Source organism: Corythoichthys intestinalis, chromosome 9 (genome assembly GCF_030265065.1).
Source record: "Corythoichthys intestinalis isolate RoL2023-P3 chromosome 9, ASM3026506v1, whole genome shotgun sequence".
Classification (NCBI taxonomy): Eukaryota; Metazoa; Chordata; class Actinopteri; order Syngnathiformes; family Syngnathidae; genus Corythoichthys; species Corythoichthys intestinalis.
The window spans coordinates 38,145,607-38,166,119 of record NC_080403.1 but is presented as its reverse complement, the minus strand read 5'-3'; the positions used below and the strand labels follow the sequence as shown (position 1 = coordinate 38,166,119).

Here is a 20,513-nt window from a genome sequence, read left to right as displayed (position 1 = left end):
ATAAGTACTGTATTTGTTTATTATGACAATAAATCCTCAAGATGGCATTTACATTATTAACATTCTTTCTGTGAGAGGGATCCACGGATAGAAAGACTTGTGACTTTGTATATTGTGACTAAATATTGCCATCTAGTGTATTTGTTGAGCTTTCAGTAAATGATACTGAAGGCCATGCCCAAATGCATGATGGGTGGATGTAACACGCCTTTAGCAACTATGACTGTGCGTAGTGCTACCAATTTATATATCTTCTCTGCGTTGGGAAATAACAAGGTGTTAAGAAAAAGATCCATTGCTACCTTGCTTCCCCACATTGCTTCCCATGATATTTCTAATCGTAGGGAGAGGGATTGTAAGGCTTTGGCCAATTAAAAAAAAGGCTCCAAAGGCTGCCAAAATTCACTCTACTCATTTTACGCTGCCTTTTGTCTCTCTATACAGTATAGGTAAAACGGCGCCATTGCAGATTGAGCGCGACATTGCATGAGTGGGTCGTGCAGCGCATGCATTAATTGCGTTAAATATTTTAACGTGATACATTTTTTAAAAAATTAATTATCGCCGTTATTGGGATAAATTTGATAACCCTACCTTAAGCCTAAACTAAAGACTCTGGATAAGTGTAACATATTATGTCTGTAACGTTAAATACAATTAGAAAACAATTTAATTAGAAAATATATATATATATTAAAAAAGGCATGGCTGATATTTTTTTTTTGCTGATTCCGATACTTTGAAAATGACGTGATCGGCAACAATTAAATTTATTAATTCTTGTGTGGCGCTTTAACTTAAGAAAATTCACCAATAAAACTTTTGAAAACCGAAAAAATGATTCATTGAGGCATTTCATTTGTAAAATACATGTTAAAATCTTTGTCATTGGGATTGTTTTTGTCTTTAGCACAGGACTTGTTTTTTTCTTCTTTCTTTCAGAAAGAAAGCTGACCAATACGCGGGGTCTGAAAGGAAAATTGTTGTTGGACTATCTTTAAATACCCGCTACTTTTTGAGCAGAATTCTAGCTTTGTATAGGCTAATGTTCCTCTTGTTGAAAGCACAAAGGTGTGTAATAAACAACTAACACATTTATATTTTGCATTTTGTTTTCATACTGTACCGAAAATGAACCGAACAGTGACCTCAAAACCGAGATTTTTGTGTACCGTTACACCCCTAGTATTTTTTTGTAACTTTCTCACTTCATTCTGGGCCCTCTGTACCCCCTCCTGTTCTTTTTTCATATCAACAGCCAGTCCAATAAATAATGCATCGCAGCACATTAAAAACATTACTAGGGCTCTCTTGGCTGTCAAACAGAGGGAGGAGACGAGGGAGAAGAAGGAATGGCTAACTCTATTTTGAATAAACGTTCTGGTGAGTGATGTGATTTGATATTTGGTCAGAGAATGACGAAAGGAAGGGCCGGAGGTCCGAGCATTAATTGTGTTTGCATCGTGACACTGTGTCCTCCTTGGCCCGAGGCTTTGGCTTTGTTGAATCATCTAAACCATTCATTACAATGATGAGTGTATCAGCAAACTCAAAAGAAAGGATTTAATGACATTTAACAAAACACTGATGCTGCATCACACAGAACCTTGACCTTTCCCTCTTAACGCTTCTCCAGCCCCCCGCCTCCACCCCACTTCTCCGTTTCTGCATCCTCGACTCTGCTCTCTTCTCACCCCACGTCTCCCCGTTTCTCCTGGCGGCATAGCGATTGGCATTATTAAAAATTGATTGGAGGCGAGCGTTTAGCTGGGTGCTGAGGCGGAGGGAATGTCTGACAGGCAGAAGTAAAATGACAGGAGGACCGACACTGTGGAAAGGTCTCACTGGGAAACTGTGGGTGTGTGCCTGTGTCTGTATAATTTGTCAACAGGCAAGAGACGTGCTGTGATGCCCCTCACTGTGTACACTATGTAATATTTTATGCATTCATAACCTTTTATGTGAATGTCCAGTGAAACAAAAATTATTCTGAAAAAGTGAATATCTATTTGTTCACTTGGTATAAAAATGAATAAAATTCAGCATTTTGATTTTGTTTTACATTTTGAAAAATATTCATATGACTGATCTTATTTGATATTTTCTATGGAACTTTTTGCAATATTTATACAAAATAAATTATATAGTCCTCTCTGGCATAATCTATTTTTTCAACTGGTAAGGAAGAACTAGAAAGAGGGTTGCAGACAGGTTGCAAAAGTAGTTAGAGCTGTATTCACTGATAACTTGGATTGTTGTAGAATTATATACTGTATATGTACATACATAATTACTGTAATAAACCAGGTTTTTCCTCAGTGGTTAGTGCCCTGCAGCCATTTGTGGTGGCCTGGGTCCAATCTCTGCTTGTGGGTTATGTCAGTAGGGGCATCCATTGTAAAACTTGTGTGCCAAATCCAGCATACGAATCGACTCTTCTACTACCCCGTGTTTTAAATGCCGCATGCGGCTCTTTAGCGCTTCCCTAGTGGCTCCCTAGAGCATTTTAAAAAATGTTTGAAAATGGAAAAAGATGGGGGAGGAAAACATTTTTTGTTTTGATATCGTTCCCATAGGAGGACAAAAATGACACAAACATTCTTAACGTTTTCCAATGCTGTAAAAATTTGTAAAGAAATACTAAATTTCAACATTTCTGTCAACCAAGATTTTGGGTCACAGCCTGCGACACACGTTTCTATTAGCTAGGTGGGATGCCAGGCAGGTTGTATTGTAAACAAACCGGCGGCCAAGTGATGGGCCATGGATCCGAAAGGGAAAAAGAGAAAAATAACTGAGGAGAACAGAGGATTCAACGTTTCTTGGACCGAATTGCATTCATTGCCAATGTGGAACGAATGGCCGAATTTTTACTCTGTGGCGAGAGGTTGTCAGTGAGAGAAAAAGTGCAATTTTCATGTTCTACACGTTATTACACGATCGATTCTATAACGTCTTTCACATCAAATATGTTTATTGTAACTTATTGAATTGAGCTGTCTTTTCTATTCCAAAAAAAAATGTTGGTCACCTTTTAAAAATTTCACCTATATAAGAGTGTAATCATATACAAACTTTAACTTTCAAATGCTGTGAAGAAAAAAAGCCTTTTTCCTGTTTTACTGAACCGTGACCCTAATATATAGAGATATATTTTTCAATATGGAGGTGAGGCCTGAATCTCTTCCCTCCTCTCTCTTTGCTTTTGTTGTTTTGATTAAAATAAAACACAAGGTTTATGGATACATCCTTCACGAAAAGTTTAGGGCAAGTGAGTATTTTTGGTAATAAAAAACAAAAACAAATTATTTATTGTAGCATCTACAAGGACAACACCCACTTGGTCATGATAATGCATACTAAACAGGAAAACAGTTGAATGCCACAAACTGTATGTAAAACTTTTCCCAAGCGTTTAACATGACGCTCGCCACGCTAAATTCTAATGCTAGCGAAAACGTGAATGCTATGCTAACGCACCAAGCCACCTAGCATCATGTTTTTAAAGGCGTCCAAAAGTGGTATTTGCCATGTGGCAAAATGGATTTTGCCATGTGGCATTTTTTTGCCATGTGGAAAAATGGATTTTGCCATGTGGCAAAATTGATTTTTCATTTGTGACATTTTTTTGCCCTGTGGCAAATGGCAAAAAAATGCCACATGGCAAAATCCAAAAATGGATTTTGGCATATGCCATTTTTTTTGCATGGCAAAATCCATTTGCCACATGGCAAAAAAAAGTCACATGGCAAAATTCAATTTTTCCACATGGCAAAAAAAAATGTCACAAATGAAAGATCTATTTTGCCACACGACAAAATTAATGCAAAAAAAAAAAATGCCCCATGGCAAAATTGATTTTTCCACATGGCCAAAAAAAAAATGCCACATGGCAAAAAAATGCCACATGGCAAAATCCATTTTGCCACATGGCAAAAAAAAATGTCACAAATGAAAGATCAATTTTGCCACATGACAAAATTAATGCAAAAAAAATGCCAAATGGCAAAATCGATTTTTCCACATGGCAAAAAAAAATGCCACATGGCAAAAAAAAATGCCATACGGCAAAATCCATTTTGCCACATTGCAAAAAAAATGCCACATGGCAAATACCACTTTTGGTTCTCGCTGTCTCTCGCTGTCATCCTCTTCCCCTCCTCCCCCCTCCGACGCTACTCTCTCCGTGTCTCTCAGACATTACTCGCGTCATTCAACCAGCGTAGTAACGCATAGTAACGCACGACTTTAGTCCTCAGTAACAGTAACGGCGTTGCAAAGATGTGAGCAGTAATTAATTAGATTACTCTCTACAGACAAAAATAACGCCGTCATACTCTAACGCCATTATTAACAACACTAGTCTTGATGACTATACAGTACGAAAATACAGGTCTCTGTGTCATAACAGTTGATCTTGAAGACCATTCTAATTAACCATGAATCAATGGATCTGCATCTTGGGACATGGACAAAAAGTGTTGAATTTCCTCTGAACTATGCTTATTTACCTAATGAAATATACTTGAAACGTGCTGAGGATAGTGATGTTTTTGTTGTTGTTATCTGTTGTTGAAGTTGCACCTTATACACGGAAGTTGGCAGAAACTTAAAAAATGCTCAACTTCAGACATATACACCTGTGTATGCCTTGATGTTGCCGTTAAGACTCGTGCAGAATGCAGAGAGAACTTAGAAATTATCTCATAAAAAATGGCTATAGCAGGATCTACATCTCAATATAAAAGGATTTTTTTCTTTTGCCTACTTCACTGCAAAGAAATTGGTTTGATAGTTTTTGTGCAGTTCTGCAGAATACAAAATGACAGATAAAACCAAGTGAGAAGCTTTATGGAAGAGGCTTTTATTGGCATCAAAACTGAGTATTTATTCAAAATGCGGAATTTTGGATGTAGCTCTGGTCTTGGATCCCATTCGATTGTGCAGGTGCTGTATATCTAACATTGTGGCTGATGAGTGAACAAGTCCATATTGGCAGAATCCCTCCCAGTGATGATAGTCAGTGCAGTTCTGCTGACAATGAGTTACCACTCCGCTATCCTTCTTGCTAGTCTATCTCTCTCCCTTCATCCCTCTCCTCACTCCTTTTTCCAACCCTCCCCTGCCTTTTATCTCAGATCAAATAATATTTGCAGCCCATATTCCCAACCAACTATTCCCCCAATGGATATAAATGCTACAGCTTTGGAAATTTTTAATACACTTTACCAGCAATTTGGCTGAGTGATTCTTTTTTTTTTTTTTTTTTTTTTTTAATGAAGCTATTTTTAGGTGGCATGGGGTAAAGTGTGTGCCAATACATGAGTTCATACTACTAACTGGTTTATTTTTCTCTCTTTGTGTGCTGCCTATCCCTCTTTTTTTCCCCACAGATGAACAGACCAATCCAAGTGAAGCCAGCAGACAGCGAGAGTCGAGGAGGTATAGTGTATTTTACTTCTCTTCCTTTCTTTGTTACTTTCTGCCTTTATTCTGACCCCACAAACATGCTGCCTGTGCATATCAGCCTCACCATTATTTGTCCCATTACACAATGGCCTGTACCTCAACACAGGCTGACAGTGCAGCCTGGCCAGACCCTCTAGAGTTCAGAACGCATTATGTAAACAGAGCTTGTTCTCACCAATGTTGGCCAGCGTGGCCTTCAGCTCCTCTCGCTGAGTTTCATCATATGCAAGGATGCATGCACAAGCATTCACATATTATGCAAGTCAACATACACAGGCCTAGTTATGCTTGGGGAGGGGGCAGGTCATTTGTTTTTGTTTTCTTTAATCATGCTGTCACCAAATCCTATTTTGAAAATATCATATCTTTGCATCCAGACATGAACCTTTGTGTTTTTGTGACATCTACATTTTGAATTACAGGGACCTACAGTTGATATTAAACAAGAGCAGATATGAACTTTGCAGTTATTACCGTATTGGCCCGAATACAAGACGGCCCTGATTATAAGACGACCCCCTCTTTTTCAAGACTCAAGTTTGAAAAAAGACTTTTTGAACACCAAATTAATTTTTATACAGAAAATAATTACAGTACATCTGAAACAAATGATTATAACAATATATTTGAGAGAAAAAGCATGCTATTTTGCCTCATTCAAATTTTAATATCTGAACATTTAAATATGTAAACTAAAGTGCAATCACATTCGTAAATAAATGGCTTCTGGTTTTTTAAATGTACAGTGGGGCAAATAAGTATTTAGTCAACCACTAATTGTGCAAGTTCTCCCACTTGAAAATATTTGAGAGGCCTGTAATTGTCAACATGGGTAAACCTCAACCATGAGAGACAAAATGTGGGGGAAAAATCCAGAAAATCACACTGTTTGCTTTTTAAAGAATTTATTTGCAAATCATGGTGGAAAATAAGTATTTGGTCAATACCAAAAGTTCATCTCAATACTTTGTTATGTACTCTTTGTTGGCAAAAACGGAGGCCAAACGTTTTCTGTAACTCTTCACAAGCTTTTTACACACTTGTGTTGGTATTTTAGCCCATTCCTCCTTGCAGATCTCCTCTAGAGCAGTGATGCTTTGGGGCTGTCGTTGGGCAACACGGACTTTACACTATTTGCTGTTTTGACTTTCAGCGCGATGCGCTAGTTTTTTTTTTTTTTTTTCTTAATGTCATTGTATAATACTTTCCTGCCTTTTATTTATCATTATCCATGTTTCTTTTTTGTAAAGCACTTTGAGGGCCTTTCTGGTGTCGATTATTGCTTGATTATTGAAGATGAAAAATTTATTATTGCACAAAACAAACAGACAAAAGTGAACAACCACAGCATGTGATGAATTGGAAAATAATGTTGGGCATTCTCTGCTTTTTCATTAGTTGCTTTAACTAAGTTGAAGACTGATCGAGCAGAAGACATTCTTTTACCTAACTGCTCATCTTCAGGCCCCCTGAATCCTCTTAATTGATTTCCTTTGTTTCTCTGTCTTCCTTATTACTCTTCATCCCTGGGATGAATGTAGCCCTAACAATCTCAATCAAGAGTCATCAAATAGCAACAAAAGGTGTCTAATAAAGTTGTTCACATTGATAAAAGACACAATCTACGGTTGTGTGGATGTAAAGAGTAAGGAATGAGGGGTTAAAAAGCAATTCAAGTCCAATTGTAGCTTGTGTTATGTAGATGAAACTATTTGGCTGTTTGGCGATATTGGTAAAGCTAATGCCAGGTGTAACAATGAGTGCTTTTGTCATTCTTGACTGCGTGGTTGTGCTGTAGAGAGAGAGAGAGAGAGAGAGAGCTTTGCATGGAGACTCTTAAGTCTTCCTGCTGTATATTGATTTGCTCTCCGCCCGAATTTGTGTGCGTAAATGTGTGTGAGCGTGTGTTAACAGCCCTTTCCCAAAGAAAGATGTAATGTTTATTGGTGCCTTCCCTGGGGAACTGACGGCTCTGGCCATCAATGGATGTGTGTAGTGTGTGTACGTGGAGGGGGGTGTTCAGGATACGTGTGCATAGGACGTGCGTCTTGCACACCCCGTTCTTGTAAACACCCCCCCCCCCCTCCCCGGTGCAAGGCCAGAGCTCAGATTAGTCTTGTTGACTCGGCAAGGACACCCTGTCAGGCACAGGCTGTGGGGAACGGACCGTGAGCACGTTGGCACGCACACGCACGTACCTGCACGCACGTTAATTTGCAGGACGCACTCAGAGGCAATTGCACCAAGGCTCATTAATTTCCAAACGTATACATCCATTTCCACAAAGCTCGGATTTTAGAACGTTACATGAGAACAGACTGCCTGACACACAACCCATCTGCTAGTGTTGTGTACTAACACACTTTCATCGTCTGCCTCATGACTTCTCTCAAACACTGAGTCATTGGCTTATTCACGTACTTCAGGTGCATCCTGATAAATGCAAAACAACCAATTCTCACATTTTATTTGTCTAAAAACAAATCTATACAGGTTTTAAACACGAGATGTCTTTCGTCGACAGCAAGTTCTGCTAAATGCTGTCAAATTGTATTTTACTCTAAATATAGAAGAATCGAGTCGGAATGTGGAACAGGGTGGCTTCGGTCATGGCTTCGGTCACAAGTAACTTTAAAGTAGGATGCAAGGGCATAGGTTTGCATAGGGGCGGTCAGGACATAACACTACCAACTTTTCAGGATGCTCAAATTGTCCTCACCAACTTTTAAGCAACCTTATTTGCATTATATAATGAGTTCAGTTATATAGGTTGTAAGGATAGAATTGACCCTACCATTAATTTTCATTATAATATGTGTATATTTTCAAAACGATGACTTGCATTTATTTGAAATTTATTGTTTTTTCTACAATATTTATCTTTGAATATTTTATTTTTGCAGCCTATGCAGACATTTTTCCAGATAATCATACATTAATTATAATCGAGGTAAAAAGCTTTCATTTTTTTGTGTTGAGTTTGGCTGTGCTTGTGGACAAAAGCAATAATGTTTTACCTGAAGGAAGGCTTCATTTTTGTTGTTTTTGTTTTGTTTTGTTTTGTTTTGTTTTGTTTTGTTTTGTTTTGTTTTGTTTTGTTTTGTTTTGTTTTGTTTTGTTTTGTTTTGTTTTGTTTTGTTTTGTTTTGTTTTGTTTTGTTTTGTTTTGTTTTGTTTTGTTTTGTTTTGTTTTGTTTTGTTTTGTTATGCCCTGACTAAGAAGTTTTTTCAGTTACCGTAATTTTCGGACTATAAGGTGCACCTGACTATAAGCCACCACCCACCAAATTTGAAACGAAAATGGCATTTGTTTATAGATAACCCGCACTAAACTGTAAGCTGCAGCTGTCCTCACTGTATAATGGGATATTTACACTAAAGGATATTAATCAGTAACAATTTATTTGCCAGGGGCATCATATGACTCTCATAAGACCAATAAACCACCATAAAGCTTTGAACCAATTGGCTGCAAAGCGTCATTGCTTCATTTGGCCATCACTGCTCCCTGCGGGGAGACAGACAACCTCTGCTGCCACCTGCTGTCAACACTGTTGTCATCCAAAATGCCTCCTAGCATGCATTGCAGCACTACAGATGTAAATAACAATCAAAATTCATGTTCTGTGCTAATTATTTCATCCGTTACTGTTCTAGTTGTTTCATTAATTGCTAGTTATGGTATTTGGTAACACTTTATTTGAAAGTGGCGCCATAAGACCATCGTAACTATGACATGACACTGCCATGAACTTTAATGAATGCTTATGACAGATGTTATTTTGTGTCATTCGGCATATTATCTCCCTTTTGAATGGATGTAAAAGATCCGAGCTGGACATAAATGGAGTTAGTGACATAATTTGCCGGATGACACTTAATGACATCAGTCATAAGCATTCATTTATGCCCATGATAGTGTCATGTCATAATTATGACATGACATGTCTTATGGCAGTGTTACAACGCCGCTGTCAAAGTGTTGCCTATTAAGCCAGATAAATCAACAAATAAGCCGCAGGATTCAAAATGAGGGGAAAAAGTAGCGTCTTATAGTCCAAAAATTACAGGTATATTTAATTTACCGTATTGGCCCGAATACAAGACAGTGTTTTTTGCATTCAAATAAGACTGAAAAAGAGGGGGTCGTCTTATATCCGCGGTCTAGACATTCACTACGCTAGGTGGCGCCAGATATCATTGAAGTGATGTTCTGTCATGACAGATCTCAGCTACTCTCAAGTTTAACCACTTTGCATTATTTATTGCAATGTTTTTCCTTATTCAGATTTGTTTCAAGACTACAGTTACAGTTAGACTTCACTTTGATGGTTAATGCAGTTATTGCAATTTTGTCGTTTTATCACAATAAATTGGTTTATTTACATTTCAAAAAACAGAAGCAATTCATTTAAAAATGTGATTCCACTTTAGTTTACATATTTAAATGTTCAGATATTAAGATTTAAACGAGGCAAAATAACATGCTTTTTCTCTCAAATATATTGTTATAATCATTTGTTTCAGATGTACTGTAATTATTTTCTGTATAAAAGATAATTTGGTGTTCTAAAAGTATTTTTTTCAAACTTGAGTCTTGAAAAAGAGGGTGTCGTCTTATAATCAGGGCCGTCTTATTTTCGGGCCAATACGGTATTTAGACAGACGGTGTTGAGTGGTCTTAAGACAAATGTTTTTTGCGTCCTGGATAGTTAAGAGATTATTAACAATTTTGTATTTATTGTACATGCTAATATAATTTAAGTCACGCACAAATGTTGCAATTTGAATTTGCCAATAAAATCCAGACATTCATTCTAGTTATCAAAATGTTTCTTTAGTAGTTTTTGAAAACAAAGGTTTGGATTCTAACGGTGTGTCACTTGAACCAATTAAGTGAAAATTAGTATAAGTCAATACAGATTTATATTGGATTGATCACTTAGTCTTAGCCTATCAATTAATTAGGTTCATATTCATGAGAAATACACAATACACAATATGCTGTTTGTGCGACCCGGGCTGATGGGGTATGGGTTTCCGATAAGCATTTGCTTTTCCCGTCTTCCTTGTCTGTCTTCATCTTTCTTCGGGTAAACAAAAATTCCACACTCTGAAACTGTTAATGATTTTGATGATGATGATGACAATGACAATAAATTCATTCATTTCCAAATGTTGCCCTGACCCCCGTTCACTCAATCTGTTTGGTCTTATTAATGTCCCATCCCCAGCAAAAAGTGTACATGCAGGTTATGCTGTTGTATCGTCCCTACCAATGTTGAGACCAAACCTACACCCTCGGTAGGATGGACCAGTGGTTCTCAAAGTATGGCACGAGCACCATTAGTAACACACAGACTCCCTCTAGTAATACACAAAAGATTGACTGAATTCAATTTTCAAACAGCCATTTTTAATTCATTACCTGCCATTAATGGCAATAGATTTCCAATTCATTTGAACTGGGTGGACTGACAGTGACTGCTCATGTTTTGAGTCAAAATTGACTAGACGTCTAGTGCTGTCAATGGCAGCCAATTAGTTAAGTTGGCCCTGATGGTGGTACTCGGTACCAAGTTTTCTATGAGGTGGTACTTGCAGTAAAATGTTTGAGAACCACTTTTTGCAGTTATTTTTCATATATTTGGCCATAATTGATGTCTTTATTTCCCAGCGCTTGACCACTCATTTACAGCAAACAGTTGCTGGCATCCTGTCTATGCACATTTGACAACCATAATGGGTTGCTCAATATAAATTATTCCCCTGGAAAGGCTAATTTGGAATGTAACTTGAATTTCAATTAAATGTTAATCACATCCTGACCTGAGGATAAACACATCTGGTCATCCTAATGCCAATGTGTAGAGCATTTACACTCTTGCAGCTGTTTGTTTTGTGTTTAAAGCATACCTTCTAATATGTATTACAAACTCATCATCGATTCGATGCCATCACAATTTTCACGCGCAGAAGGCAGCTGTTTTAGGGGACAGTGCTCCCATTGTATATTATACCTGCCCAGATGGAATGCTGTCTCTATAGTCTTGGAAGCACAAAAACTTAATGTCTTACAGAGGAGGCTTCACAAATCTCTCTAAAAGAACCAAAAGTGAATACCCATAAATACTAAAGATGTCCCGATCGATCGGGATCGGGTCCGATCACGTCATTTTCAAAGTATCGGAATCGGCAAAAAAATATCGGACATGCCTTTTTTTAATATATATATATTTTTTTTCAATTAAATCGTTTTCTAATTGTATTCAATGTTACAGACAAAATGTCTTCCACTCATCCAGAGTCTTTAGTTTTGGCTTAAAGTAGGGCTATCAAATTTATCGCTTTAACGGCGTTATTTTATTATTTTTTTAAATTACTCAAGTTAAAATATTTAACGCAATTAACGCACGCGCTGCACGACCCACTCACGCATTGTCGCGTACAATCTATAATGGCGCCGATTTACCTATATATAGAGCTAAAAGGCAGCGTGAAATAAGTAGAGTGAATTTTGGCAGTCTTTGGGACCTTTTTTTAATTGGCTAAAGCCTTAAAATCCCTCTCTCAACAATTAAAAATATCGTGGGAAGGCAATGTGGGGAAGAAAGGTAGTAGTTGATCTTTTTCTTTACACCCTATGTTATTTCCCAACGCAGAGAAGATATATCAATTGGCGCCACTACGCACAGTCTTGTTTGCACTTCCCATCATGCATTTGGGCAGAACAGTTAAATGGCTGCAGTATCATTTACTGAAAGCTCAACAAATACTCTAGATGGCAATATTTAGTCACAATATACAAAGTCACATTTATCCTTTAAGAATTACAAGTCTTTCCGTGGATCCCTCTCACAGAAAGAAAGTTAATAATGTAAATGCCATCTTGAGGATTTATTTTCATAATAAACAAATACAGTACTTATGTACTGTATGTTGAATGTATATATTCATCTGAGTTTTATTCATTTTTTTCTTAATGCATTGCCAAAATGTATATGATCGGGAAAAATTATCGGGAATGATTGGAATTGAATCGGGAGCAAAAAAAAAAAAGCAATCGGATCGGGAAATATCGGGATCGGCAGATACTCAAACTAAAACGATCGGATCGGGAGCAAAAAAACATGATCGGAACAACCCTAATAAATAAATATTCGGATTGATGAGAAGCCATAGAATGTAAATATTTAAAGAGACCAAAATTTACATAGTGAATGAAAGACTTGAAATAAGCATTTTTAAGAAATAATAATTTGCATGCCTCTTTTCAAATGATCACTATGCACTAGTGCTACTGATAGACAATCAGAAAGATTCTGATGATATTTCATGAGCCTTGGCAACAGAAATGCAAATAATTGACCGGAACATGTTGAACCTTTCAAATATTTTCGACCAATGTGAGCACAAAATGACACACATTTTCAAGTGAAGTCCTTCTAAATGTTAAACAAAAGTTCTACATTAAACCATAAAAAATAGAACAAAACATATTCAAGTCAAGATCCCCAATCGCTAGATTGTAAACTATTTGCTTTACCTTTTAGAAGACAGAAAGCTCTTTGTGGGCATGCTCAACAAGCAACAGTCCGAAGATGACGTGCGGCGCCTTTTCGAGTCCTTCGGCGGAATTGAGGAGTGCACCATCCTGCGAGGTCCGGATGGCAACAGCAAAGGTGAGTTTCTAGCTATTTATGACTCTGGGTCAGCAGAGTTTTGTTACAGGCAACTGCGCACCAATGATTTGGCCTTTCAGAGTTTGTGACTTTGCAAAGTTCTTCTCAAACACCCCACGTTATGTCACATCAAAGCAGTGTTGTTTTAGGCAGCCCTTTTAATTTTTGTTTTAGTCAAAGCCTTTTGGACAAAAGTACATTCCGTATTGGCCCGAATATAAGACGGCCCTGATTATAAGACGACCCCCTGTTTTTCAAGACTCAAGTCTGAAAAAATACTTTTTGAACACCAAATTAATTTTTATACAGAAAATAATTACAGTACATCTGAAACAAATGATTATAACAATATATTTGAGAGAAAAAACATGTTATTTTGCCTCATTCAGATCTTAATATCTGAACATTTAAATATGTAAACTAAAGTGCAATCACATTCGTAAATGAATAGCTTCTGGTTTTTGAAATGTAAATAAACCAATCTATTGTGATAAAACAACAAAATTTTAATAACTGCATTAACCATCAAAGCGAAGTCTAACTGTAGCTGTATTCTTGAAACAAATCTGAATAAGGAAAAACATTGCAATAAAATAATGCAAAGTGGTTAAACTTGAGAGTAGCTGAGATCTGTCATAACAGAACATCGCTTCAATGATATCTGGCGCCATCTAGCGTCGTGAATGGGTATAATGTCTAGACCGCAAATATAAGACGACCCCCACTTTTTCAGTCTTATTTCAATGCAAAAAAACACCATCTTATGTTCGGGCAAATACGGTATTAGTCACAATTTTAGTCATTTCAAAATGTGTTTGTCTTCTTTTAGTTTTAGTCGGCGAAATCTCATACAAATTCCGTCTAGTTTTAGTCGACAGCTACTCATAATGTTTTCGTCTGTAAAATTCAAAAGTTTTTGTCCAAAAATAAATAAAGGTTTCCAATAATTTCCAATAAACATAGATAGACGAGCACTTATTGTTGTGTCTACAAGGACAACGCCAACTTGGTGATGATAATACAGTACACACTCAGCAGAAAATGCAGTACATCAGTTTCAATTAGACCCACCTAGAAGCCACGAACTGTGTGTAAAAGAAGGTTGTCCAAGTACTTAAGAGGATGCTCACCACGCTAAAGTTGATGCTAATGTGAATGCTATGCTAATGCAACGAGTTACATTTAGTTTGTGACGATCACTCAACACAGATCTATAAAGGCTAATGCAGCATTTCATATTCTCGCTTGCCATCGTAAAAAAAACAAAACTTAGGGGCCGTTTACATGGTGACTCTCTGAGAATACGAACAATTTCAAATTTGCATTTGCATTTGCGTCTCCATTTGAACAATGTCGCAATTCAGCATGAAAACGATGTAGTATTCATGACAAGCCCTAGGGGGCAGTGCAGATTTACCGGGCGACAGAGAATGATGCACTTTGACCCCACCAAGCTCCCTCAGCCCGGAAAAAAATATGCCCACTCATTCGAAGCGATGTCATTTTTCTTTTGTTCAAAAAGGCACAAAAATTGAAACGTTCAACATATTTAATTTAAAAATATTATTAAAACAGTAAATTAAAGCTGACATTCCGCCATATTTGCTGTTTTTAATGTTTAGTAGCAGCGCTGCGCACGGCCAATGTGACGTGTACGAGTGCTGACGTTAACAGCGCGGTCTCGCGCGGCAGGAGCCTTTGATATGCATGCCGAGGAAGCCTCCCTCAACCCCCCGCAATTGGATTCTTTCACTTTGGAGGCAGGATTCAGAATTTTTTGTTTTCGCCTTCCGTCTTCGCCGGCACCATATGCACGCGAGACGAGTCCGCAACTCAGTCATTGCGTCTTTGTGTCGCAGAGTCGCCATGTAAACTGCCCCTTACCGTGTTTCCAAACAAACAAGATGGTGGGCATCTTAGCTCTAGAGGGAGAGGCGCAGCACATCTCACATGAGTGGCATGACCCAAACACTGCTAAGATGCAAGCTGACATACTCCACGTACAATATGAAATTGTCACACATTATGAACATATAACAGAAACAATGCCGCATTTGTTCTCATCTCGTCAGACGAAAACTTTCATTGGTCTCGTTATGGTCTAGTCTTCCGAGCCAAGTTTTTAGTTTGTCATCATGTCATCGTCATGAAAAAAATAGTGCGGCGACGAAATATTTTCGTTATCGTCGTTGTTGATGAAAACAACACTGCGTATATATTATAATTTTTTCAATAAGGCTGAGCTCATACAGCAGGTCTTAATGCACAAATGCAATTTTTTTGTGTTTTTCTGACTCAAGTCAGGCATTAACTTGACGGTCTCAATGAGACAGGTCGCATAAAAGTGGATCATTTCAAATCCAATCTAGGTCACTTTCGTATGTGGTTAAAATCCGGTCTGGGCCACATTTTTCCAAAATGTGGCTGCGGTCTGAACTGTCAAGTACCACAAATCGGAATTCATGCAGCAATTACGTCTTTGCAGACAAAGCGCTATGTTAGCGATATTCGCTGTGCATTCACTTTAGCGTGTAGCTTGGACGCGGCTTTTAGGGAAGAGGCGAGCTTGACAACAGTCATAAAAAAATAAAATGGGGGAGGTGGGAGGATCTCTGCTCCAAATGAGCAATATTTCAAGATTGTTTACACGGCCAAGAGTCAGGGCAAACTGTCCGTATATGTGTGCGTCATGCACGCACAGTGCATGCATGCTATCAATCCATATAAACTTTGAATATACGACTAAACAGGGATTATTTAAGTCTGTTATTTGTGTCCTCTTTTTGGAAATCAAAATATCATCACTCTAGAATGGCGTTGAGCCAGCATTTGTTTGCGGATGCGAGTCAATTTGCATAGCGCATCTCGGACTGCGAATTAGTGCGCATGCGTGATACTTGAAAAGGCTCAATGGACGAAGGCAGTCTGAACGGGCATGCCCAAAAAAAAAAATATGACAAAAAAATTGGAATTGTGCATTAAGACCAGTGGTATGAACCAAGCCTAAGAGGTTAGATAAGAACGCTGTAAATTTCAAAAGTTGACGTCTTTGTTCACAGGGTATAAAATAATCCAGTCATTTTCAACGAACCCCCCAAAAAACTAAGTAAAGCTCATTATATCAGATCTCAATATCATGCCAGTGAAATGGCATTTGTGTGTTGTCACCAAGCTCGAAGTTATCACGGGGCTTAGCGGCCAACTCTGCGGCCTGTCGATAACTAAGCCTGATGATTACTGTGGGCTTGATGGTTCTGATGTCTCCATGAAGCTCCATTAACAAGACTCCATCAGCCGACATACTCAGCTAAATGGGCTTTAGCTCAATAATTACTGGCAACTTGATCATTCAAATTCATCAACAGGCCTTGTCAATATGAAGCGACATCCAATCGCCTTGGCATTTTAAGCCGCTTCAGAGGATCTCAAAGTTGTCAAAGTGCCATGCTTAGCCTGCCTACTGAGTGCAATTAAACATTGAATATCTTCTGCAAAGAGAGCTTTGCCCATCAGACGCATGACTCGTCCGCAGTAACGGTGCACGATGTTTGTCCTCTGCTCCTATTTAACATGCTCACCTTCTTCTATCTCTTTCTTTAGGCTGCGCATTTGTAAAATACTCGTCACACGCTGAAGCTCAGGCGGCCATCAGTGCACTACACGGCAGCCAGACGATGCCTGTGAGTAGCTTTGCGTGAGAGCTTGTAGATTTATGTGAGTGACAAGAGTCACCGCAGAGGTGAACTGCAACAAGCTTAATTACCTCCTAAAAGTTATAAAGTTATACTTTATTAATCCCTCCGTGGAAAAATGTCTCCTGCCTTTGACCCATGCCAACTACATCGGGGCAAAATACAGCTTTGAAGCTGGTTGGCTTGGCAAAGAAAAATGAATACTTAAAGTAGAAACATCTTCTCTTTACTTTCTATTAGTTTTTCTCATTGTATTGTTGCTCATACAACGAGTCAAGTACAGTGGGGCAAATAAGTATTTAGTCAACCACCAATTTTACAAGTTCTCCTATTTGAAAAGATTAGAGAGGCCTGTAATTGTCAACATGGGTAAATCTCAACCACGAGAGACAGAGTGTGGGGGAAAAAATCACATTGTTTGATTTTTAAAGAATTTATTTCCAAATTAGAGTGGGAAATAAGTATTTGGTCACCTACAAACAAGCAAGATTTCTGGCTGTCAAAGAGGTCTAACTTCTTCTAACGAGGTCTAACGAGGCTCCACTCGTTACCTGTATTAATGGCACCTGTTTTAACTCATTATCGGTATCAAAGACACCTGTCCACAATCTCAGTCAGTCACACTCCAAACTCCACTATGGCCAAGACCAAAGAGCTGTCGAAGGACACTAGAGACAAAATTGTAGACCTGCACCAGGCTGGGAAGACTGAATCTGCAATAGGTAAAACGCTTGGTGTAAAGAAATCAACTGTGGGAGCAATTATTAGAAAATGGAAGACATACAAGACCACTGATAATCCCCCTTGATCTGGGGCTCCATGCAAGATCTCACCCCGTGGCGTCAAAATGATAACAAGAACGGTGAATAAAAATCCCAGAACCACACGGGGGGATCTAGTGAATGACCTACAGAGATCTGGGACCATAGTAACAAAGGCTACTATCAGTAACACAATGTACCGCCAGGGACTCAAATCCTGCACTGCCAGACGTGTCCCCCTGCTGAAGAAAGTACACGTCCAAGCCCGTCTGCGGTTCGCTAGAGAGCATTTGGATGATCCAGAAGAGGACTGGGAGAATGTGTTATGGTCAGATGAAACCAAAATAGAACATTTTGGTAGAAACACAGGTTCTCCTGTTTGGAGGAGAAACAATACTGAATTGCATCCGAAGAACACCATATCCACCGTGAAGCATGGGGGTGGAAACAATCATGCTTTGGGGCTGTTTTTCTGCAAAGGCACCAGGACAACTGATCTGTGTAAAGCAGGGGTCCCCAAACTACGGCCCGCGGGCCGGATACGGCCCAGCTCCACATTTGGTCCAGCCCCCTGAACCAATACCAGAGAGCATTTTGATTTTTTTTTTTTCTCAAGTGTTATTTATTTCCCGGGTTTTTTAATTATTATTTATTATTATTCGGTTATTATCTATTTAATTAATAGTGTCATTATTATATTGTATTATATTATATTATATTATATTGTTATTTTTATTTTATTTACTTTTGTTCTGTGAAGAATCCAGAATGAGTTATTTGATTGTGGCTTTCTGAAAAACTAATTTTTATATTTGGGCACTCCTGCAATCGTCACACTTTTTCTGTAACAAACTGACTCCGGCCCCTCATCCGAGAAGGGAAACATTATGTGGCCCTCACAGGAAAAAGTTTGGGGACCCCTGTTGTAAAGGAAAGAATGAATGGGGCCATGTATCGAGAGATTTTGAGTGAAAATCTCCTTCCATCAGCAAGGGCATTGAAGATGAGACGTGGCTGGGTCTTTCAGCATGACAATGATCCCAAACACACAGCCAGGGCAACAAAGGAGTGGCTCCGTAAGAACCATTTTAAGGTCCTGGAGTGGCCTAGCCAGTCTCCAGATCTCAACCCCATAGAAAATCTGTGGAGGGAGTTGAAAGTCCGTGTTGCCCAATGACAGCCCCAAAACATCACTGCTCTAGAGGAGATCTGCATGGAGGAATGGGCCAAAATACCAGCAACAGTGTGTGAAAAGCTTGTGAAGAGTTACAGAAAACGTTTGGCCTCCTTATTGCCAACAAAGGGTACATAAAAAAGTATTGAGATGAACTTTTGGTATTAGCCAAATACTTATATTCCGCCATGATTTGCAAATAAATTCTTTAAAAATCAAACAATATGATTTTCTGTTGGTTTTTTTTCCAGATTCTGTTTCTCATGGTTGAGGTTTACCCATGTTGACAATTACAGGCCTCTCTAATATTTTCAAGTGGGAGAACTTGCACAATTAGTGGTTGACTAAATACCTATTTGCCCCACTGTATATGCTTTGGGTACAATGGGGGACACAAGGTGATGTCATTCGTCCATCTGTACATACTAACCTACTGCCTGGTGTGTGCGTGCGTGCATGTGTGCAAATGGGCAGGGAGCCTCATCCAGTCTGGTGGTAAAGTTCGCAGACACAGATAAGGAGCGCACCATTCGCCGCATGCAGCAGATGGCTGGTCAGATGGGCATCTTCAACCCTATGGCCCTGCAGTTTGGAGCCTACGGAGCCTACGCTCAGGCAAGGCCTTCCAAAGCATATTTTTGAAACACTTGGGCTGTTCACATTTTTGACAAAATAATGTGGTGGGGGATGGGAGGGTGTTTTAAAGCATGAATGACAAAACATTTTAAAACTGTGTTTCACAGTGAAATCAGTACTCTTTTTATAATCATTACGTTGTTCGTGCCACAACAGAAGACTATTTTGACATTCCTCCAGCAAAGTGTACATTTGCTGCAGCACTACTGCTTCCAATGATACTTTGTCAATAAAGGGTGTTTAAACACCAGGAAAACAAGGAGTTGATGCTTAGATCATTGCTAAGTAATCACAACATTAAACAATAATTCGTCACGATTGAATACTGTACAAAACCCTCAAATCTTTTGTAAGGGAAAAAAAATGATGAAACTCCAGTTTTCTAATTTTTCAAAGATATGATGTAAAACGTCTGTATTCATAAGCTCAGCTGCATATTTTACTATGCACTAGGGTCCCCTTTTGAAGACATTTCCATATACATACACATCATTACGGAGTTAAAGCAACAAAATGCTTTTTTGGGCCAAAAATACTGTACTTTATAACTTGGGAGTGGGAACCTCTTGGTACCTCATGATACAATACGATTTGCGATACAAAGCTCACGATAACGATTATCTGACGATATAGCGATACAACGATTTTCGATACATTGGTCAGGAAATCATTCTAGGATACTCTACAAAAAACTAATAAACAGAAAAACAAGCTTCTGCTGTGAATTGGAATGAGTTTATCATTAGTAGATGTGCAATCCGTTTGAAGTGGGAGGGATGGCAGCGAATGAACGAATGTTCATTTGCTGCCACCCTCCCAGTTCTATGGCTGTCAGTAGCCACGTTTACATGCTGAGTTTTATTCATACTGATTCAAATCATTCCGAATGGAAATTTCAGATGTTGCTATTTACATGTCACTTCATCTATTCCGATCAAGCGTTTACATGTGTCTGCCTTTATTCCGAAAGGACGTTTGACAACTGCCGTCTGACATGCGCAGATTAATCAAAACAAAGCGTCACGTTGCAAAACATGGAGATCGATCGTCAGAGTGCTGCTGTTTTAACTTTAACCCACTTGTTCTGTTTGTGGGGTCGT

General features: G+C 38.6%; 1 protein-coding gene across 4 annotated transcripts in view; it reads left to right on the top strand.

Annotated features, from left to right (window-relative positions):
• Positions 1–20,513, top strand: part of celf4 (CUGBP, Elav-like family member 4) — a 227,122-nt gene that overhangs the window by 167,943 nt on the left and 38,666 nt on the right. For 3 of the 4 annotated variants that reach the window (XM_057845933.1, XM_057845935.1, XM_057845931.1), the window contains exons 3-6: positions 5,394–5,442; positions 13,022–13,150; positions 16,751–16,830; positions 19,252–19,392. In XM_057845933.1, the coding sequence (XP_057701916.1) occupies positions 5,394–5,442; positions 13,022–13,150; positions 16,751–16,830; positions 19,252–19,392 (399 nt within the window). The remainder of the gene's footprint in view (positions 1–5,393; positions 5,443–13,021; positions 13,151–16,750; positions 16,831–19,251; positions 19,393–20,513) is intronic. The other variant, XM_057845934.1, reaches the window with a different exon arrangement.